Consider the following 24603-nt stretch of genomic DNA (forward strand, 5'->3'; position numbering starts at 1 on the left):
CTTCCTACCAGAGGCAATAAGCAATCTAGGAAATGGCATTACCCACATGAAGAAAGGCTGAGGAGGAATCAAACATAGCAATAGTGGGCAGAAACAACAGCCTGACTAAAAAATACTCAGTGCAAGACTAAAAGACTAGAAACAGAAAAATATTTTACTTTACAGAGACAACCATGAAATCATGGCAGGCAGGCTTGGATTTTTATTCCAAGGCAGACGGAACTTCAAAACTGTACTACTACTGCAGTATAGAAGAAGATATAAAGATCTGAAGAAGATGAATTTTCAGGTTCTTCAAATCCCATCACTTAAAGCAATCTTACCTTTCAAGTGTAAATATCATAAGAACTGATTTCATCATTGACTTTGTTACAAGTTTTCAGGAAGCCAAAGAGTTGCAAAAAGGAGGTGTCTTGGACTGACAATGCAGAATTTTGCATGAAATATCAGATGTCAGTTTTCAAGACAATAGAGAAACACTTAAGCAGCATGAATGACTGCCTTCATGCTTGCACAGTGAAGCCAATGTCTGCAACTATGAAAATAGTTAAATTTGTACATTTTTCATGTACAAAATACCGTGGTCTTTCTCATGAAAACTGTCTGCTTCTTTTTATCATATGTTCTAACGCTTAGTTATTTTGCTGGCTGAGAGGGATTTGATAAGCTTCAAATGATTCTAGTCATCTATGATATCCAAATCCACAACCTCAGGAAGCCAATTTCTACAAAGCAGAAAAATAAATCCTTCTCTCTGCTGCACCTATTTTCCTGGTGACTTCTCTCTGACTAATGCATTTGCAAAGCTTCTTACATTAGGCTGTGTCCATTTTTCTTTCTGAAGTTGTGACTCTGCAGGTCAGCTTGCCTAATTTGGAATCTAAAGTAGACATGTATTTCATGCATAATTTTCCCTGTTTATTTGCTGCCAGACAGGTTGAGGCTTACCTCTGCCTAGAGGACAGAAAAGATGTCTCCTGGACCTTGATAGCCAAGGAATTATTTCTCAGGGTCCTTTCAATGAGGAGTTTTTCCTATTATTTCACATCTTCCTATAACAAGTTTTCTTTTGTTCATGAATCAAATTAGAAAGGAGCTTTATGTTCTCTATTTTAAGTATTAGAGTAACAGATCAATTTGTGAACTTTTTGGATCACATAATTTTTGTATCAATTTTTTAATTTTAATCTTTATTTCTCCTTTTAAATGTCACTCTTGATTACTTATAAGAACAATCCATACTTTCATAATTATACAAAATCCAAGAATCTTATGTACTTCTACCACAAATGCAGTTATTTTTCCCACCTAACTTAGTTTTATGTAATTTTAGCCTATGTTTTCTTCAGTAAGAACAATGAATTGGTGCCAAAGATTCTAGACAGAGCAACAAATATTGTGTCAATCAATATTGGTCTCTTGGTACTCAAATGCTATTTGTATAGACAGAAGCCTCTTAAAATGTCTGTTGGCTAATTCCATTTTAAATTGACAACTATGATACTCAAAAGAAGCTCACAAAACCAGTTCTCAAGTACTGTATGACACATACAATATTTCTGAAATCTGCTTAAAAGTTGGGTATCCTAGAGTTTGTACAGAACCCATAAGTACTGCATCTAATTTTAATCAGATTACTGATTTTGTAGTTACTAAATTCACATGTAAATATTTAAGCTAGAACTCCTCACCTCTTATTCTTTTGCTATTTGCAAAGAAAAGCAAACCCCACCTTCAGATGTATTCTGTCCTCATTACTGCAGCTGAAATATTTCCCTTGTTCTTTCTCTGAGAAGAAAGATGGAAAACAGGTACTTGGAAAAGATAAATGTAAGTACCAAATACTGCAAGCTAAATTCAACACATAATTGGAGATGGAATGAACAACTTAGTTTTTTAAGTTTCTTTCCCATCATAAAGAAGTCACTTTGGAATAGGGACTTTTTTCTTCGGAATAAATTAAAATTGAGACCACAGGGCATATCTGAAGGAAAAAAAAAAGGGTTAAATCTACAAAAGCTAAGACATTTTCTGCAAATTTGCAGGTAACAGTGGCAAACTACAGACACTGTAATGTGGAAGCAAAAACAATAAAACCAATGAAGAGAAGCGGACATTCTTGCTTTTCTATGTACTTGCTAAGCAAGAATGTGTAAACCTGATGCTCGTAATGCCACTTGAAATGGAAAATATAAATGGGTGTTTTATTGAAGCTCTCCCAATCTCAGAATATAAAGACACTAGAAATTCTTCATATCTGGACACATGAAATTACCTATTAAGGTTACAGAATCATTTAGGTTGGAAAGTCCAGACATTAACCCATCAGTGTCAGGTCCACCATTAACTCATGTCCCTGTGTGACACTTCTACATGTCTTTTAAATACTACCACTGCCCCGGGCAGCCTGTTCCAGTGCTTGACAACACTTCTGGCGACGAAATTCTACTTAGGAAGAAATCTCAACCTCCGGTGGCTCAACTCAACACTGTTTCCTGTTGTCTTGTCACTTGTTACTAGGGAGAGGAACCTGACCCTCCCCTAGTTACAATATATTCTGTTTTAGAACACGATAACTCCTCCCCCATCCTTCTCCAGTCTGAGTACCCCCAGCTCCCTCAACGGCTCCTCATGAGACTTGTGCTCCAGACCCTTCCCCAGCCCTGATGCCCTTCTCTGGACACATTCCAACCCCTCAATGTTCTTCTTATAGTGAGGAGCCCAGAACCTCACACAGAATTTGAGGTGTGGCCTCACTGGTGCCCAGCACTGCTCCTGCTGCCCCACTGTTGCTGATCTGAGCCAGGTGTCATTGGCCTTCTTGGCCACCTGGGCACAACTGGCTCATGTTCCACTGGTGTTGACCAGCACCCCCAGGTTTTCCACAGGAGAGCTCTCCACCTACTCTTTCCCAGCCTGTATGGGGTTGTTGTGACCCAAGGGAGGTCCTGACAATTGACCATGTTGAACCTCAGACCACTGGCCTTGGACCATGGATCCCGCCTGTTGAGATCCCTCTGCAGAACCTTCCTGCCCTCCCACAGATCAACAATGACTTAGAGGGCATTTGATCCCCTTGTTCAGATCACTGATAAAGAAATTAAGCACAACTGGCCACAATACTGAGCAAATCTAAAGGGCAAGCATAACTAAAGACAATGTGAATGTAAATGGTCAACTCTACAACAGCCATGAAGAACAAAAAATATCAATGAAAAATTCCTGACTTTGTGTAAATTTCTGACTCCAATATCCTACCACTTGCTGACAATTCGCATCCCTGCAGTATAGTAAGAAGTTCCAGGGCTTCTTAACGTAGATCTGACTCTGAAACCTCTCTCCTAAATGACTAGAAACAATGATCACCTAAAGCATGCAATGAAAAGAAAAGCTTTAGAATATATGATGCACTGTCACAAAATGATGCCATTTTCTAGTACTTAGTCTCCATCTGGAAAAGGAAGAATTTAATCATAATAGAGGTAAGATTCATTTAAATGTTTAAATTTGGGGGCAAGAGGGTGTATTTACAAAAGTACTCTTTCATACAACATTACTGGCAGGAACAGAGAAGCTGAATGGTTTAGGAATTAACATTTCTGCACAGAGAACAAGAAGGATAAGGGTACATGCCTGTTGTGTATATTCTTCTCCCCAAGAAAAGGGTGGCCTGGGCAACCCCTAACTCCTCTGAAGACCCTCTCACAGCTCATAGCATTATAGTACTTCCACTCTAAAATCCATACCTGCTATTTCTCCTTTCCTGAGATAAAATTATCTATGCTTTAATCCATGCAATGCTTTCTATCCCAGGGATCCCATATTCTGTAATTTTTTTGAGTGCCTGACCCCAGAGTTCCCCATCTACCCCTGTCACAGCCCACATTCCTCTTACTGAAACTACATACTAACTCCATGTGGGTCCGTCAAATTGTGGGAGTGACCAAACCCCTGGATCCCTCTTCTTAATTCCCAAAGGCCACCACCACCTATTATTAGGTGAGCCTGCTGTCTTACTTGGGCTCTCTGATAAAGTGGTTTGCTTATTAACTTTGGATGAGATTGAAAGTACCTGCATTGCACTTTGAAAATACTAGGAAAGTGAAAAGAGGCCAGGGGTAGGAGAGAAGGCATCTACAGTAGCATTCCTCATACAAAGTGACTTATTTCAGCAATACATATCCAAAATTTGCAACAGTCAGAGTTAACACTTGAATTTTTAATTTTTCTCCAAGCATTATGAAATATAACAGTGATGGCTGCTGTCTCCAAAACAGATCAAGGTTGCCTCAAGACTATCAAGAGAGTTGAAAGGTAGTATAAACTGTGTATTCAGCATTGAAGAATCTGAAAATGTTTTACATAATCAATTAAAACTTTGAAAAGAAGAGAGAAAACATTTTATGAGTTCCTAAACTGATCAAGGCTCCAGCTGACAGCAAAAAATCCAAGGATTTTTTCCCTAAACTGTAGCTGCACATGTTATTGCTTTGACTGATTGGTTTATTTTGAGTTCTTTTGCTTTTATTCCCATACATCTAAAGCTGCTTTTATTCCCTATGTGATATCAGCAGATCTTCAAGATAAGTCTATGTCAGAAAAAAAAAACCACAACAAAAAACCAACAAGGCTTTCCATCTTTACAATCTGATGTGCACCTACTCCCATTCAACAAAAGACCTGTCAGTAGCTCCATTATCAAGTACAGTAATAAGCTTAACTTCTGTGTGCAGTTGTAAGCCACTTCCCATAGGAACTACACAAATGCTACTTTGTTAAATTCTGATTCAAGATTATGGACTTTTTATCTGCAAACTGCAAGGTGCTGCAAAATCTCTAGTACTGGAATCTTTGGTAATCAGAAGAGTGACAATATACAAAGTTGCAACTGTGATGATTAGAGCATCATAAGCATCTTACATGAAGAAAGGAGCAGAGATGTGTAGCTAGGTAATTTCACCCACCTAAAGGAAGAGCTTTGTGCACACATGCTAAAAAAGTATTACACAGTTTCTGTATTTTATCTGAAACAATCTTTCCATAAAATCCATATAATTAATACATCTCCGTGAACTGGGGAACTCTGTTCTTGTGGGACAGGTTGTAGGTTGTATCTTCAGACCACACAGCTTTCAGATTGAGCTTTAATTTTTATTTATTTTTACAATAAATAATTGTAAATTTTGGGTAGATGTCTCAGTGAGGAGATTCAGGCACTTCGTAAATTTGAAAAAGGTTTTGCGCATTTCATATATATGTGCTCAGTATTGTTTACAATTCAAATGTTTTTATTTCTTTGTTTGGCACGAGCAACAAAGTATTTAAAATTGCATGAACAGAGGTAAATGTAAGAGGGTACACCTAATTTATACAGTCCATTTCCTTTCCATTAGAGACCTCCCTCTTCCTAAAAATCAAATTAAATCATAATATGCATTAGCAGAAAGTAATCAAATTGTACTTTATTTTACTAGAAAGACTACATTGTTGACCTTTTTATTTTGATTAAAAATAACAGGAATGCATGCAAACTTTACCAGTACTGTATCTGACTTATGAAATGCTCAGCTGTATTAGAAGTCAAATATGAAAAAAAAAATTATTTATACTGCTATCTAATCTTTTTCCTTCCACTTAAAGACACCCTTGTAAGATGTGTGCTATGTCTGCACTCTAAAGGCATTTCTTCAATTATGACTACATAAAAAACAAACATAATCCAAGGTGTTCGTGCATGTTTGTACCTGCATGTGCACGCCTTGATAACCAAATATATGTGCAAATACATGGCTAATGGCAAACCCCTCTACATAAGATCACAAAAAGGTATTGTGTACATATACACAAATATATACACAAAACCAGTGTATCTTCAGTCTATTTTACAAAACCTGTGCAAAACCTCACTGGTCATAAATCATAGCTTGTAAGAAAATATATATTGCAGAGGGAGTAGTAACCTCAATGAATTAGGTTTCTTTCAGTTTGCAGTTTCTATTAAAGTGTACATGTATATTTATTGATTAAAGGACAGACTAAATTTCTTCTTTCCTTCTTTTTTCTTAGCAGTTACATTTGATCAGAATGGTTTCTTAATCCTCCTCCTTTAATTATATGACAAGAACACAGCATGGTAGAAAAAACAAGTTCTGTTTACACAGAATTGTTGAACTACATCTAGGAAAAATAAGAACTGATATGCCCTTAAACTACAGAAAAGAAACAAAGAGATCATCAAGGTAGCCAAAGTGAAATTAGTGGGTGTTCTGTCTTCTTTCAGTAACATACACAAGCATCACTTCAGGGATTTACCAGTAAAAAATGGAGACTTCAAGATTTTGATCAAGTAGGTACTGTTTCATAGCTGCCAAAAGTATCCCCTAAATAAAGTGGGTCTTTTTCATTGAAATTCCATATCAACATGTTTTTCCACTTTCTTGGCATATACAGGAACAGTCCCAAGTGGGCACAAATAAAAGAAGTCCCTCATGAGTCATGATAGTACATGGCCTCAAAGAACTACTCATAGGCTCCAGTGTCACCAAGCCCAACACAAAACACACCCCCCACTGCAATTCTGACTAATGAATGTGATGTAACTAAAATGCATAAAGCAAAGAACAGGCAGCGAAATTTAGAATATGTTTCTGAGCTCATTTTTTTCTGAAAAACCCAGCTTTAAATACCTTTTCATTTATAGTGTCATCATTCTGCCTGGCCTATTCAAAATATTGAAGGATACCATGTTTCCAGTCAGCAGTTTCATGTTTCTCTGTCTGAGCCTCTAAAATGTAGATATGGCAGGGCCACTTTAGGACATCATTAGTTATGACTACAACTCCCCAAGGGTTTGAAAATAGCTTCCAATTGCTTAGAGTACTTCTGTCCCTCTTAAACATCAATCAAGAAAAACTGGTACACCAAGTCAGATAACAAAGTTTAATGGTGGTGAAAGAAATGAAAAAGAGGCAAGTACAGACTAACCATAAAGATTACATTCTACTGGTGTTTTCCACTTTGCTGGTAAAAATGGTACAAACCTATGCTTTTAGGGAAATAGCAGAGATTCAGATGAAAAGTTAGAGGAACATAGGAGATGTACAATGCATATAATTTGGGATTTGGTGCACCAGACCAGCAACTGGTTATAGTTAATTATGCTATATTATCCTTTTATTAGGCAGCCACAGTTAAATGCTACAGTCTCCTTGATTCCACTTTTCATAATAGAGATGGTACCAGCAAAACTGGCAGGTTAGGATGATGGAGCACTTATTGCTGCTCAAATATTAATGAGTTTTCTTCATTGTGCCTGATTTCAAAACAAAATGAAAGGTAAAGAAATCATGCTTTACCAACATGAAAATGTACAAATATTCAAATAGCCAGAAAGACGTTTTACTTTTTTTCCCAATATCCGCTCATTGGTCTAAAACAAAGCTGTAGGCAATTAACACTGTCACTGATTTTTAATGACATTTCAATGTTAACTGCAAAAAGAAAACAAATCTAATTCATTCACAAGGCATGTTTTTTTTTCTCTAAATAGTAAGTTAAAATGTAATGGTGAAACAAAATGCTCGAGGCCTAAGGAAAAATTCAGTATGATAAATATGCAGTATAAAAAGTTCCTAATAGGTGGAGTCATTGGATGACTAACCAAGAAATAGAAAGCTATTCCTATTTGCTAACACTTGTTAATAATATTTTTTTTAAGTTTCAGGTTTGTTTCACATGCAAAAATAACATACTTTTTCCCACAAATACAATACTGTGGTAAGATCTGAGTTGTATTGGTGGTTATGAAAAGGATGGAGTCAAATCTGACTCACAGCTCACCAAAAGATGTCACAAGGTCAATGACCACAGTGTAGCAAGTGAGATTTAGGTTGGGCATTAGAGGGGAAAAAACAAAAGTCTTTAGCATGCAAATGAAGCACTGATGAAATATCCAGAGACACATGGTGGAGCCTCTGTCCCTGGAGGTCTTTAAGTAATATCCAAGCAGAGCCACAGAGAGTGGACCTGATCAAGGGCTGGTGACATCCCCACTCTGGGTGCCTGCAGGACTGAGTGACTCAACACAGGTCTCCTTCAATCAAAATTTCAATGATTTATTGATTATTTAAAATTAACAGTGTGGCTAATGCTCTCATGCAAGACCTAGACCTTTGAGAAACCCTTACAAACAATAAACAATGATGATTTAATTCTTGACTTTTTTTGTTTACTGGTTGCTCACTAAACTTCAGGACAGCAATTTTTTTCAATGAAATTGAGAAAATACTCCTGTTTAAGGTGAATTAATTCAAATACTCATAAAACAAGATGCTTTAATTAATTAGCTATTTGAGAGAACACACATTTTTAAGCGCAAATTCAACATTAGACAATTATTAGTTATGTAGACATACAGATTTAATCAAGGAACATACTTGATTTCATACTTGAAGCAGAGGGAGATGCTTTTACTATATCTTCATATTGAAATAATTTACACAAAATGCAATCTATAATTTCAGTGCTTTCAAAGTTTGGTAGTATGAAAAAAAAAAATTCCATTTTATCTTCATTCTAATATCCATACATAGCAAAATTACCATGTTCCTAGAGCTCCTGAGTTCACAAAAATAATTGAGTTGCATCATATATAGGATACATTCTATTAAAAAGAGTTTAAAAAACTACAATCAAACATTGACCAGCATACCTCTCCCCTCAAAAAAAAAAAAAGTATTAATGTCTTCAGATAACTGAAAATATTGCTAAATTTGTACTCTGGATTATTATACCTAGATAATAACATTTAAACATTCCCATATTTATAGTCTTTTTAAAAGTATCTAAACTGGTTGACATCATGGAATATATTTCACTTACCTATTACAAAGTATGTAAAAATGAACAGAATATCCCAAAGCACACATTTTTTAGAATTTCAGATTTATTACAATTGTTTTCTTACACTATTCAAGAATTCTCTTTAACCATATTTATTCATTTCTCTTTGTGCTAACAATATTCCATATTACATTTTTGGACATATTTTCCTACTCTTCTGTATTAGGCATCTTGTAATTAGAAAAAATATTGTTCAGTATGCATAGCTAAAATTAAGGAATGAGGGCACCAAGCCAAAGAGAACTGCAAATAAAGCAATCTTGCTGTCTGAGTGTTCTGGAAAGATACTTGACATTTCAAAAGCTAAAATGATCCCACTTGACTTATGAGAAACTAAAATACATAATTTAAAAGCTACTTCGAGAAGAATTTTTTTATAGAAGACTCTTCAAATATTTGAAGTTGACCAAAACATAATTTTTATGTCAATTTATTAATTTTTGAAAGGACAATGATTACTTGATTATTTATGAAGTGAATCACATTCCCTCCACTGCTAACAGAACAGTTTCTACACTCCGTTCTATTCTGTGAAGAGTTTACAGCCTACAAAGACAGCATGAACCTCTTTGTATAATTCATTCCAGATGCAAAAATCAAATACTTTTGTCATAATAAAGTTAACCCAGAATCCCAATTACAGGAATGCAGAGGGGAAGTACCACTCATAACATTTTACTAAATAAATTTAAAAGTTTTTTGGATGCATCCTCAACTCTTAGACAAGTTGATAACAAGCCATGTTATTAAATTTTTTTATTACATATTTTGCTGTTGAGTTGTAATTCATGTTTCAAACTAATATGAATTAAGAATGATCCAGTCTGTATTACTTGATATTTCAGTATTTGGCAGATCCAATACTTATACATAACAGATCTATTAATGCGTATTCATAGTGAGACCTTAGAAATATGTCAAAAGGCAGATATGTAGTCAAGTTAGAATTTGTATACATATTCTCCTTCCAATTGTTAAAAACATTCAGACACTGAACTGTTTAAATTAAACATTTCATTTTTTAAAATTAAAAAATAAAGCTCTAAACCAGTATTTATAATATTGCTGTGGCAATAGCAATTTAGTTTGCTTTTTATTCTAGTCAACTCCACCAATATCTTAATCACTATTTTTTCATACATTTAAAGAAAAACCCTTTTTCTAGGTATTCATTCCCTTAGCAAAATCCTACTGCAGAAGACTACAGAAATCATTACATTTTTTAAAACTTAGGCATTCAAAATAAATCCACTAGTGGTATGTCTACAAAGCACTTTATTTGAATTTTTCAAGGCAGGCAGATAGATTACAGTGAAAATTAGATTTTTCTTGACTAATTTGAGTAATACTGGAATCCAACAACACAGCAAGAGAATGTACAAAACAGAATGTGGAAAGGAAATTCTTCCACCATGAAATTAATGTTTTTAAAGATTTAACTTAGTTTGAGCAATTATGATGAAATGACTTCATTACTTGCTAAGTTTAAAGAACAGTTTTTATGTTTAAGAACTGTGAATGAGCTTCTCCCTTTTGGATGCCAGCTGAAGAAAACAGTAACTTTTATTTAGGCAACACTGTTAGAAACACACTAACTTTAAAAGGTAATTTTTAAAATATATTTTATAGTGCAGCAAAAAGGGGGGATCATAAAACTGGCTTCTAGAATTTAGGAGAAATAAATTGCAACTGCAAACGATCAGTCCTTTTAAAATATGGTGCAACTCTCTACTTGTATGATAACAAATATCAACAAGACTTTTGTATCATAACCCATTGAATGGAAAAAGACTTGGCAATTTTTTTTTCTTCTTCTTTTTGAGTTCTGTTTCTCTCAGAGAAAAATACAAATACTGCTTTAAAATTTAGAATTATGAGAAGGAGTGTTGAATAATCCCCTCTGAGACTAATACTATGTTTATATTAATAATTTTAAATGTAGCAAATGTATGGATTTTTAAAAGTATATTGTTAATAGCTACTCAACAAGTATTGTGGTTTAGGTGCAAATTTTAAAGAAGTTCAGAAGTGCAATGAACTAAATATAAAACTGGATTATAGCAACAGTGTGTTAATGTGAGTTGTAACTGGTGTTTATCAGAAAATATTACATGTTTTAAATATTTAAATTAAATTATTCTATCCAAGCCAGAAATAAAAGTATGCTAAATAAAGTTTCACAATTGTTTTTGTTAAAAAAATCTACCACTGACTGCAAATCAAATGTTCTGTTAGAATTGGTATTCTTCCTTGCAGTGTGACATACCAGATACTGTTTGAAATGAAAGTAAAAAATGACAATACATTTTGTTGGTAGTCTTTGGAGGTGCAAAATCAAAATAAAAGAAAAAACCAAACCAACAACAATGATCCTAATGTTCATAATATGATCATAACTGCACAATTTACATGTAATCATTTATTTGCCCTTTAAATCAGTCTTGAGCTCCACAGGCAAGTGTTTAGGTATATTCTGCTGTGTGGTACTCACTGGAGAGGCACCCAGCACACTGGTTGTAATACAGGGATTAACACGGGCACTGGAGGAATAAAGCTGTATGTTACTTTTTTAGATCACACAAAACAAGAAAATACAACTAACACCAGAGAACAGAAGCCAGATCTTGAGTTAAATGGAAGTCTGATATTATATTAAAGTCTCCTAACACAGTAAATAAAGCAAGAACCTGAAAATGTATATCTGGTAGTACATGAAGAGGTTGTGGCCATTTCAACTTTTGTTGTATCAGAAATATATGTCTTGGAACTCAGAAATGAGGTGCATTTTTCCTAAGATTAACTTAAGCACTTCTCTCTGGTGATAAAATAGCACAAAATTAAACTTTCTATTATGACTGATAAACTGCTGCCAAATTTTTCACCAAAGACTTGAAATAACAATGCAAAGCACTAGGTTTCCCACAGAAAAGCTTAAATTAAAATAATAGTACCTGTGGGTCTCTCTACAAGACAAATCAAACCTGAAGTACAATGCATCTCTGTTTTCCACAGTCAGAACAAGCAACTGGGAACAAACTGAGTAGAAATCATAGGCTTCTGCTCTGTTCATCTTGACAATTCAAAAGTGCATCTATATCCAGCTTTCTCCATCTGGCTATTATAGCACATTATTTTTAAAGGTACAGGTTAAGGGGGACAACCCACCTTCCAGGATGACAAAAAATAGTTTGGAAGTTTGTCTCATCTCATTGCTCATACAGAAAATCCTTTATTATGTACCCTAGGACAAAGGATTTGCAATTGTCTATTATTTGAGAAATATGCTATTGCAGTAATTTATTTCACTGTATGGGTCTTGAAGATGCACAGTGGTATCTCAAATCAGCTTCTAAAGAAAACTGCGTGCCATTTTTGTGACATTGGGAATACTGATAAAACTTGCACAAAAAGAAAATTTGGGGGTTTTATAGTTATGAATTATATATGGCACTGACAACATTGTTCAAGAGCTCTTTTCTGCTTCAGGGATTACTTTTTATAAGGTTTTAATTAGACTTTTCCTTATTAATGATTTCCACAGACAGGTGACTAAAGTTTTGTATTCACTCCTGAACATTCCTAAAAGTTCTGAACCAAACTGAAAAAAGATGTCCTCTGATAGGGTTTCATTCCCAAAACACATCAATACGCAGCTATCTTGCCTCACATTAACAAGTCTCTTGGTTTCAATGTCAACAGGATCCCCTATGGAAACAAAATTAGGTCTCAATATCTCCAAGAATCTATGTGAGCAACTACTCCAAACTAAAACAACAAAAAACCAAACAAGCTTTAAAATGTCCTTACAAAATCTCTACACTGTAATTTTTCATCCTAGCTGAAGGGAAATTTTCAGAGGTTTTGAAGCACGTAAAAAAACCCCAACTTCTCCCTTCATACTCCAACATAAACAGTAATGCTATTATAATGGAAGAACAGGCAGCATGTTATAATAAATACTGTTGGTTTGTTAAACTACATAAAACTCTGAAACTCATCTCTACTTCCAGGATAGGCTTTCAGTGATCCTCATAATTACAACGGTTTCTACAGAAATATATCCTTCAGGATTCAGAAAAAAATTAACATTTTAATGACAAAAGCAAATAAAACCCCTTTAGTAGCTGCTAGATTTTGTGAAAGGAAGTATCATTAATACATACAAGTGGGTACAGATTGCTTGCCACCTACTTACTCTTCGGCTAATTTAATTCTTACAGTCTACTCGAGTTAAAGTTGCAACCTATGCACTGAAAAAGAATACTAAAACCAAGCAAAGAACCTAGACATCAACAATCTGGCTGACTTACTTCAGTGAATTCAGGTTTCTGAATAACTAAAGAGAAAATGTTGTTGTGAAAAGAAAGAGGGAAAAGTTTATAAGAAAGCAACATATATGTATATATATATGTAGTAGATACTACTATGTACTGTAATATATTACCACCATTTTATAGAAGCACAAACATACATATATGCATAACACACACAACACCACTAAAGGAGGTAACAGAGGCCCTGATCCTTAAAAAATTATCTGTACATTTACCTACAAGCATAAACATGGTTGTCAGTGTGACCACTGCTTGCTCTCATTCCATCACTAAAAGAGTGCAAAAGAGAAAGAACCACAAACAGGAGAGGAATGAAAGAATTTAATAGGATGAAATATTTAAAATTCAGAAATGTGTTCACCACCTGTTCCATTCTGTCTATCCAAAAATGCTGCTCTTATCTCCCCAAAAATGTATTTGCCTTCTGAGTTACTTTGTACAGAAGACACAGTGTTTTAAAACTAGATTCAAAAAACCTAATATTAGGAAAGTTTTTGTGAGATCAAGCCTTAGACAGATTTTCTAATCCAAGTGAGAAGCGGATGTTAAACATTCTTTTTTGTGAAAATACCCACACTATGCTTATATTTTATGATTTACATGACAAATGCTAAATATTGGAGAGAAAATGCAAGAACTCCCAGTAGGACAGCCTGATCCCTTGATAATTAAAATATTTTATTTTAAAATAGAAAGCTTATGTATCCTAAGTATTTAAACGTTAGAATTTAATAGTATCTAGGGAAACTACCATTGTTAGTGGTATCTCACTTCTGAGAAAAGCATCCATAATCCAGTTATGAAAAATAAGTGTAAGTTACAGTTATGTTTTTTTCTTGTGACAATTGGACTTGATTCAATATAAATGCTATCTTATTCCTCCAGACTTCTACTTGTAACAGCTATGCCTTATCTATAACATTTTAATATAAAACTATATAATTCCATTATGGTTTGTTGAAACTCATTTTTTTGCTTCAGCAAACACCCTCAGCAGAAGAAAAACCCTTAAAAAAACCCAAGGTGTCTTCACAGACACTAAATGCATCATTAAATGTTGAAAACAGGCAATATGAAAAAGGAATTTTAGAAAAGAAAACGGCTACATATCTAGAGAGCTCTTTTTCAATACTTAGAATCCTAGAGTTTTCAGCAAAAGACCACAGTTCATCTCAGCTCCTTGCGCCAAGCATTTCTTCTGAAAAGCTTCGTGCAATTTCGTTACAGCTAGAAATAGAGACTTTTTAAGTTATGCAAAATTCAGACCTACTAGGTAATGGAAATTCTACAATACAACTATGAAGTTAACTGTCATCTTCTGCAAGTTACTCAACAGGCAACATTGTGAGATAAATTTATTCCCTGCACTCTGCTAACCACACTCCTAGTAATAACTATTTAGGCACTTTGTTTCTTCGGAAAGTTCTTCAGTGATTTTATAAGGCACAGCTGTACAAAGTGCTGGATTTGAACACTTCTTTTCAAACATTTTTCACAGTTTACTTCTTTAGGTGTATTTTTTGGAGAGGTAGTGTTTCGATTTGCTTTTTTCCCTCCCCTGTGTTCTGTTAGTGGAAGTCTACCATTTAAAGCTTGAAATTATTTTCTGCACCTATAGAGGAAACACTGGTCTGACTGCTTTTCTAAAGTGGAAGTAAAGCATTAGACTTTTATCTTTCACTACTGAAAAGAATCTGGTTGTAAAGTAATTCTTAGTAAATATACACTTAGCATTACTGCAAGACCCTTAAAACGTCTATTCCTGTTTCACAGGCTAGTTTCATTGAATCTTTTCATCTTTGAACACAAAATCTCACTTTTGTGTTTCAGAGTGCATAGCACTCTGGACCATTACAAACTTGATAAGTAATAATTTACTTAAAACAAATTCCCAGCACTAAGGATATCAATAAAACCCAGAATTAGAGCGTAAAATTGAAGAGACAGTTACACAATTCTGTGTGTGCTTGCTGCTCTAGCTCACCACTCAACATCTTCACATCAACCTAATTCATTTGACACACAGTCTCCCCACAGTTGAGAAAATCCCGTTTCCTTACCAGCTCTTAGGAAAAGCTTAAATACAAAACCTGCTATGTTTAAGTAAAGTTAAGGTTGTGACACAAATCAACAAAAGGCAGGAAATTCAAAGATAATACTGACATTCCATGCTTAATTCATGATTCCCTAAGAAAAGGGGGAAACATCATGAGGAACTAATGTTTAGCTTTAACTTCACCCTGTCTGTGCTCTTGGGGAAATAGGTGTTTATCTCAAAGATTATAGTAATTCAGTCTGTCCTGACAGTCTAGATGTGTTCCAGTGATTATGTAGCATTTAAAAATGTGTTGGATGTAAAGAAACTTTTAAACTAGTTGTCAATGTTCTAGCATGCAACACTCCAACAGACATCATTAATTAGAAATACATTTGAGAAAATTATGCTAGACCTACAAACAGGTATAATAACATAATTTCTTTCAGAAGTAAACAAAACACATTTTTTTGTATATGAAAATACAAAATCATTCATTTTGGAATGTAACATTAAATAAAGAATGCTTTTTTGTCTCATCAGTTAACAGCTCTCAGCATGTATACATACTTCAATTCCTGTTTGAATCCTAATCTCTCTGTATACTACAAAGAATATTTTTCTGGTCAGAAAAATGTCAGAGAAAGGAATGCCACCAATGGATACATTATTAGAGTATAGCGGTTTTCATTTAATCTTTTAGGCTTCCAAATAAAATGTAGTTATTTTAGTGCACTTTAAAAATACTAATGACATTAAAAAACCATGTATGCCTGGTAGCTTTTTATACTATCTATCCTATGCAGAAATTAGGAAAACAAAAGAAGGAAATTAATAAAATGGCAAAGATTGCACTTCACAGCCTTCTCTAGAGGACATGAAATTTCCTCACACATACATACCTTATAGAGTTATGCAATACAGTAATAACAGTTTTTGCTGTAATTATTTTCTTTATTTACTGAAGTTATTATTGATAAATTATTTTATCACATGGTTAAAATTTTTCCTGGAAATTAGCAATATTACATTTTTTTTCCCAGCTGAGTTACTAAGCAATTATGATCTTGTCCCAAACATCAAAATTCTGCTAACTTCCGTAGCATAAAAAACCTGCCACTGAACAGTTTCAAAGAGGGCTTTCAAAATCCTGCATCTGTACAAACCTGGTGTCAAGATTTTAATTACCAAAGCAAGGACAACTCTGTGTTTCACCCTCAGGATTATCAAAAACTAGAGCATGGTTGCACAGGACAATGTGCTCTCACCCAGTCACAGCCTCATAGAGCCTCAGACACTCTCTGATGGAGCCTGAAGAACTGCATGAGTGGTTAAGTCTTTGCAAGACCATGGGACACCACCTTAAAGGCTCCCTGAGAAGTCAGGTACATGCTCTTCAGCAGATTTCCTCCACTGAGGATATGAGGGCCTCAAAAGCCTCTGGGGAACTGCAGCTGCTCTTCTCCCTTTGAGAAGAGAGACAGATCCTTTGATAAAGGAGGTTCAAAAATGAACAGAGCTCACAACACTGTAAGGTGCTCACTTTTTAACTTACCAGCAATCAAATGTGAGAAAATCTTCTACTAAATTGCCAGAAAATAAATGAGATAAAGGTTAGGCTTGGCTCAACCCTACAACACTCTTGTTTACCTACTAAACATTCACTAAATATCACATTTTTAATCTACGGCAAAATCTTGACTTCCTTAGAAACCATAAATTATGCTTATAAATTCTACTTTGTTATGGTTTGTTTTGCATTTTCAGCTCATATTAAAAGCAGAATTTATTTGTCAGGTTGGCATGCTGAGACATGCTGAAGATTATAATGCTAATCAATTAGCCAATAATGTATCAAAAATCAGTATATCTCAGCTGTTTTACTGGATCCTTAATAGCACAAATAGTTGAATTTTTAAGCAATTGTAAAGCTTAGTAGCAACAGTATCAACAGAAAATATTCTCAAATTCCCAGTAACTGAGTGCAATGATACTAAGTGACTGCAGATTACAACATGATAGTGACAGATGGGCCTAAGTATACAGAAGAGAAGCTGAGGTTGGATAGCGCTAATCAGCCAAATGCTACAATTATTTTCTACTCATTCATTCTCTGAAACACACCTGCCTTCCGTCTAGCTACGGACACTTCCTTTTCTCTCTCTTTATTCTTTCATAAGCAAGGTTTTCTTTCTCCTAGGTTTCTTTGCTTCAGTTTTTCAGTCGTTTCCCTACTTTTGGGAAAAATCATGTTTTCCTCTGAGTAACTGCAGTGAATGAAGGGTGAAATCAGTTTGAGAAATTATTGATCCTCAAGACATGGATTCCATTATGCCCATGATAACTCTTTCCACATGGGTTGTGAGTGTCAGAAGGGACAAGAGTCAGGCCTGTAGATCTGCAGTACAAAGACAGAAGAGACAGGTGTGCCTTCAGACCCTGTCCTGCACCTCTCACCCTTCAGCAGGGACAAGAAGCACCTTCATTATTATCACCTTGTGTTCTACAGACAATTTCCTTCCTTCCTTTCCTTTTGAATTTCCACAAGACATTTCACAAATTCAGAAATTCATCTCAGACAAGTGGTGAGAAAATCCATTTTCAACTCTGACAATGTCTGTTCTGCCCATGGAAGTACAAACAACAGCAGACCAGAGGAAAGGGCAGTAAAGGCCTGTGTTCCCTCTCCTTTGCCATGCTCAAAGCTCTGCAGCTGCAGCAGCTGCATGGTGGCCTCATCTTCCAATACTGTGGATATAAGGTGAGCAGAACTCTGCAGAACAACATACGCTTGAATGCACAATACAAACCCCAGTGAAGTGTAGAATTTGAAAAGGAAAATACAAGAATGATTTTGTGACTACTGGAATGGTAATTTATCACTTCGACATAGTAATTCTTTATTAAAATCTAAGCAGTGTAAAGATTAAAAAAAATCAGCAAGCCTGAAATGAAAATCTCAAATACACAGTTTGTAAATCCTTCTGAAATTTAGGCATGTAAGTGGGAGATAGACATTTGAGAATCTGGCCCTATGGCAAAAATAAATGTCTTATTTAAGGTCAGTATCTTATTTCAAAAAGCAAAGCAGCCTTTCCAAACAAGCATTAGAAGTTTTCCTATTCTAAATGAAAAATCTGTCCTTCTATGTGGCCTATCAGAGGGGACATTTAATTCGAAGATGCTCCTCTATTTTACCATAACAGCATTTTTAAAGGACCATCAAACTCATTCAAATTTTTTACAACAGATGATCAATCTACATTTTTGCTTGCTTAGTTATGCTTTTACAGCATCTAGAAACACATATATATTTTTTTATTTTCTCTCAAGTGTTCTCCTGGTCTCCAGGACTATTCAAAGGGATGCTACCCAGTCTGCCCAGTAACTGCCAATTCTATAAGGATACTTTGCAGCAAATATATACACTGAATTTCATACTCCCAACCACAGATATTTTTAAACAAGTCAAACACTTTTTATAAATTTCCTATTTTTATGGGTAAAGGTTTTGAAAATTTTTATCTCTACATTTCCAATACTTTTGATAACAGTCCCTCCGAACTCCAGTTCAATCTTCACAAAAAATAAAGATATAGGTATATTACATACCATAGTCTGTGATCTTACAGGATACTAAATACAGTTCTTTCAGGTTCCGTCCCTCTCTGGCAATTACCTCCACACATCTGGAAGACACAGTAAAATTACTGTTATTAGGCAGTAAATCACTTTTAAATATCAAGAGTACAATCCACAGATAAAACATACTGTATCTCAGTTTCTTCATTTTGCAAATGGATCCATACATTTTACTGAAAATGAATATGGCTACATGTTTACACTACAGAAAAATATTATTTTAAATTGAATGCCTTTATATGGATATTCACCTAAGTCTCTGAATATGAGTTTTTCAAAATGTATACAGACAAGCACTTTGGAAAAATACACAAATGTGAATTCCCATTTCTTTATTATTTTGGCAAGTTTCTGTTGCAAATTTTAAGCTTTGACAGCTTTCTTTAAGGGAAGAACTATAAATGCACTGTAACAAGGACAAAATATAATAAATTGTAATTTTAAATTCATGTTTGTATTTCTTCAGTGATTACTGCATGAGTCAGCATTCATCAGGTCATGAAATGCTACAGATCATGGTGTTCTAACACATTGCTGGAGAAGCTTGTATAGATGAGAAAACAGCTCATTCACTTGCCTTATCATAACTGTGAAGAATATGCAATGAAACATAGAGGTTTTTATGTTATTCTTGCTGTTTGATTTTTGTAAGCAAGAAAATGAATATGAATTAATTAATGAAATTAAATAGGAGCTTATGATGTACCTGTAACCAAGCCTATATTACAATACTATGTTTCCAAGTCAGTAATCACAGAATCATAAAATACATTTTCAATCCTATTAATGTAGATCAGTTGTTTATTAGATCAGCTAGCACGACTATTGTGCTATTTTCTACATAGATACATTTTTAAAAGTGTATTTTACTAGATGAACAGATGATGAATTTCTTCTGATCCAATATATTCGACTTTAATTTTCAGGTCAATTACCCAATCACTTACTCTGACACTTAAATCAACCCTTGAACATTACAAAAAATTAATTTACTTGCCGATTTCTACGAAAATAAGTATTGCTGAATTTATCATACTTTTGAAAGATACACCTCAATCCTCACAGACCTTTTTCTTTCATTTACCATCTCCAATAGATTATCTCCTAATCTGATTTAACGGTTCATGCTGGGAATTTTGGACTTTAAAAGCAATCACCTAATTCTTACAGCTTACAATAAAGCAATAACTAAACAATAGCCCTTATACCTATTTGTCCTCTCCCTGCTTCCTTCTTCTAAAAAGTACAATGAAAATTAAATACTATACATAAACATCACACCTCTGACAGAGTACCTTAATAACAGTTTCTTTAATGCTACTATAAACATTCAACCCTGGAAAATTATGAGAGACTAATATTTAGAAATTTTTTGCAATTCTTATCATTAGGTAAAGGTTATCTTCCATCATGAATACACAAGGAAAGAAATATTTACACCAGGACTATGCTTTTTTGGTACAAGATAACCTCAGAACAACATATTTTCCTAAAATATGGTAAGATTTAGAGCACTAAACACATTCTTTATACATGAAAAATTTCTTGTGTTCCTGTCAGACACAATTTTGAAGAACATTGTGTCTGTTTGTTTTAATATGCCAGGTAATCTTTGCTACCTGGCATATTAAAATAACTAAACCATGAGAAAATATTTTTATCATTTATTCCAGAAAAATACTTCATAATAATGAGATTTTATTGCTATTACTGGTAATATGAATAAAAGGAAAATCATTATAATGTATTTCATTAGTGCCATTTTCATTAGGCATTTCAGCAAACAAGATACAATCAAAAACTCAATGGACACTGAGGTTAAAACAAGCTTTTATAATCATATATATCATTTACCACAGCGATCATATTATGAAACCTTCTTACCCTTGGATAAAATTTCTGAACCTAAAAAATATTTTGTAAACTATATGAAATGAATCTAAGGGTTTTCAAATTATTTTTGCTAATTTTTACCCACTAAGAGACAACTAATATAACAAAAATGAAGTATGGCAATCAGTGGCTAAAAATACCATCACAAGGCAGTCAAAATGAGATAAAAGACTAACTAATTTTCTCTACAACTTCAATTGCACACCTTTTCAATTAGTCAGAGTCAAAGTTATATTATCTCCACAAATGCATAAGCACTTGACTGTGTGGCCCTTAGAAATGTATCCTTTAATACTTCCAGATAGTGTCAGCTCTAAGGATTAAAGTTTTTTAAAGTGGCTTGAGTGACTCCAGTCCTGTTCTCAGTGACATCCTAGAGTCTAAATTAAATAGTCTTCACTTTTTTCCTATTAGGAAAAGAAAATCTTCACAGTCTTCAGCTATATCCATTAAAGAGGCAAAAAACCCCACCAAAATATAAAAAGAAAAAAGGCTAAAAAAGTGGTGCTTTGAATGCCTTATTTCTTCCTGTTTTTTGACAATATGAAAAATATCTAACATCTTGAAGAATGAGGTAATGGCACATCTAGTTTGGAGAAAAAATGATATATAGCTAAAATATTTAATTGAATTTATGTGCTTTTGTGTGCTTTCCACACCTTGCATAAGTCAATCTAATTCCAGTTTTAATTTCTATTACCCTTTCTATAGATCATACTCATGTACATCAATCTTCAGAGACAGGAGAAACACTTAATATTGCCTCATTTGCCTTTGCTCTATAGACAGTCACACAATACATAATTGCTTGTGAAAACTGACTTCTTTACAACGTAAGGAAAAATAAGAGTAGTTGTATTTATTGCTTTTACCTTTTAATCTTTGTTAACCATGACAGCAAAGAAAAAGGTTAAGAGAAAAAAATCAAATTAACCTTTCCTAGAAAGCAAGGATCATCTTAATTCTGTTGCAATAATCCATCAAAATGATGTCAGATTATTGTCATATCTATCTTTGAAAGTATTTATATTTATGATGTTGCTGAATTAGACAACAAAGAAGCCTAACCTAAAAAAAAAAAAAGAAAGAAACACAACAAGCCAGAATTATACTGATAAAAAAAAAAGAAGAAAAGTTATTATTTAAAGCTGTGGCAAATTTCAGAAGTGAGCACACCAGAAAACTGAGCCCCATAAAACTATCCCCTCTCTGTCAGGGACCTAACATGGACATGATGGCAACAGTTCTGTGCCAACACTGAGAGAATTTCTTAAATCTCTTCACCCAGCATTACTGAGCAGGCCTTTATCAATTAAAGGCCTAAACAAATTAAAATATAAACTAAATACTAAACAAATTAAAACATAAACACTCATCCAGAAAGAAAAGAGATTTTCACACTCAAAATAACTTATTACCAAAAATGAGCCAAGGAATAAAGAAATAAAACTATAGTTAGAGCTTTGCTAATACACATGTCTGGATCAGAGCTAGCCAATGTCAAAATCTTTTCACTTACTACTTTGCAAATGAGTATCATTTAGAACTATGTAATACATTAAAATATCAAAACAGAGAACATAAAAAAATTTAGGAAGACACTGCTTATTTATTAAACCTGAAAATATTACCCAATAAATGCTTACAGCAAGTTTTCCCTAGATCCACTCAATAGTTTATGAATGCTGTTCTCTGACAGACTGTTGGGCAATTCAGTTTTATTGCATTTGATTTGGAAAGTAAGAAATTAACATCGCATACTGTGAAATTTACAGTGCTATCAGGAGCAAGAAAAAGGCAAAAAGCGCAAACTAGTTTGACATAAACCAGTCAATCAAACGATAATATGAAATAAAGAATATAACTAAAAATGTACCCACATACTGTCAATTCAAAATAGAGTTACAAGATCACAGAAGTCTGCAAGATAACTGGAAATGTAAGATAACTGAGCACTGTGATGTTGAACATATCCACACTGAAAACACCCCAAAATTCATGACATTCAGAGACTAATAAACCTAAGACTGCCTCTTATTGTTTCACTTTCTTAAGATGTCTTTCTACTTTGAAAACTAAAAAAATATCAAGGTAAAAACAACATAACTATAATGTTGCTCAACTTTTAAGAATTGCTATCAGGAGAAAACTCTCCATGTGGGTTACAGAAACTACAGAATTTTATCCACTATCATGTACTTGGATATGCTGCTCTTGCCACCTGGTCTGTAGACATGAAAAATTACTTAGGTCTAAAAAGAGTTACTGGTATAAAGCTTCTCTGCCAACACGTCTCTTCAAAAGTCATAAAACTGCATGACTGAAACACAGATATGTCTACCAGCGACTTCAAATTTAGGCCCATATTCTTGAAACTTCACACACATAAATACAGGCAATGATTTCTCAGAGTCAAGATTTATGACTTCCCAAAACTTAAGAGCTTAAAAATAATAAAAAAACTCTTAACAGACTAGAAAAATAAGCAATCTGAAACCCTGTAATTTTTCTTCTCTTAGCCAATTGATCCCTACATTCTTTGCCCTGACTGAAAAGTTAAGGTTAATGAAGTAAACTGCATGATTCTACCTGTAAGATAACACAGATCCTTAAGTTATGAAAAATTATTGTATTAATATATATGTGTGTATGTATGTGTGTGTGCATATGTATTTTATATATATGTGTGTGTGTGTTTGTATACAAAAATAGAGCTATTATATTTCTGATCTAAATCTGAAAACATTGGAAAATTGTATTTGTGGCAACTGAAAGGAACTAATGAGAAAATACGAGTACAGTGTATGTAGTGTAAGTAGTCCAGGGAGACCTTGTTACAGTCTGAGACTCTTCAGCCCTGAGCAGAGCTAATTGGAGTTGCCAATTACTGGTTATGAGTCTACAGTTTGAGGGAGCGAGTGAGCTTCACCCACAAAAGAAATATAAAATCCCCAAAACATTAACATACCACCTTGGTAAGGTTCAAAATTAACATCAGACTGCTTGCAAGTCTTCTCTGGTATTTGACTGTATTTGTCTCTAAGCAGTCAAGTAAATACCTTGCTATTCCTCAAATCATAACCAACAGCATTACTGGGAAGCAAGATGGAGCTAGGAAAGAACAAGAACACTAAAACGTGCCATGGAAACAATAAACCTCTCATGAAGAAATAGATTATGCTCCCTAAAAATTAGCACTTCAAGCATTAAATTCAGGCAGAAAAAATTAGCTGTACATGAAATAACACTCAAAGTTATTGGTTTTGATGACTTAGGTATTCCAATGGAAGGCAGTAATGCAATATAATAACCAAATCTCTCCTGTAACAAAACCAAACCTCTGACCACATAGTCTTAAGACACTGATGTAATCTGAGGCCCACTGCACTAGGAAAGAATAATTTAAAGGCTAAACCAGTGAAAATACTAACATTTTACTGACTGATCTATAAACCCTTGTAAAACGTCGTAACAATAAATGATGAACTTAATACCCTGATGGGCTCATATTCTTGGTTCAGGATTCTCTTTCATTGATCATTTCATTTGCATTATGAACAATAGATCTCTTCCAATGTATGTTTTCTAATAATTTATACTAATAAGAAGTATGATTTTTACTTGTTTTTCAGTTACCCTTGTACACAGTTGTAACTGCCATTTTTGAATCATATTTAAAATATATGTTTTAAAATGATTTTTCATTTTAAGACCAAGAACTGTATCTAAAAGAAACAATACTAACCGCAGAGACAGCAAAACAGTATAAGACTTGTTATCAAAAGCACAAGAATTTGA

General features: G+C 34.1%; 1 protein-coding gene across 1 annotated transcript in view; it reads right to left on the reverse strand.

Annotated features, from left to right (window-relative positions):
- The window catches only part of FBXL17 (F-box and leucine rich repeat protein 17), a 270236-nt gene that overhangs the window by 72504 nt on the left and 173129 nt on the right, over window positions 1–24603 (reverse strand). The window contains exon 7 of the mRNA XM_036403294.2: window positions 18883–18959. Within this exon, the coding sequence (XP_036259187.1) occupies window positions 18883–18959 (77 nt within the window). The remainder of the gene's footprint in view (window positions 1–18882; window positions 18960–24603) is intronic.

The sequence above is a fragment of the Molothrus ater genome (assembly GCF_012460135.2).
Source record: "Molothrus ater isolate BHLD 08-10-18 breed brown headed cowbird chromosome Z unlocalized genomic scaffold, BPBGC_Mater_1.1 matZ_random_MA35, whole genome shotgun sequence".
NCBI classification, from domain to species: Eukaryota; Metazoa; Chordata; class Aves; order Passeriformes; family Icteridae; genus Molothrus; species Molothrus ater.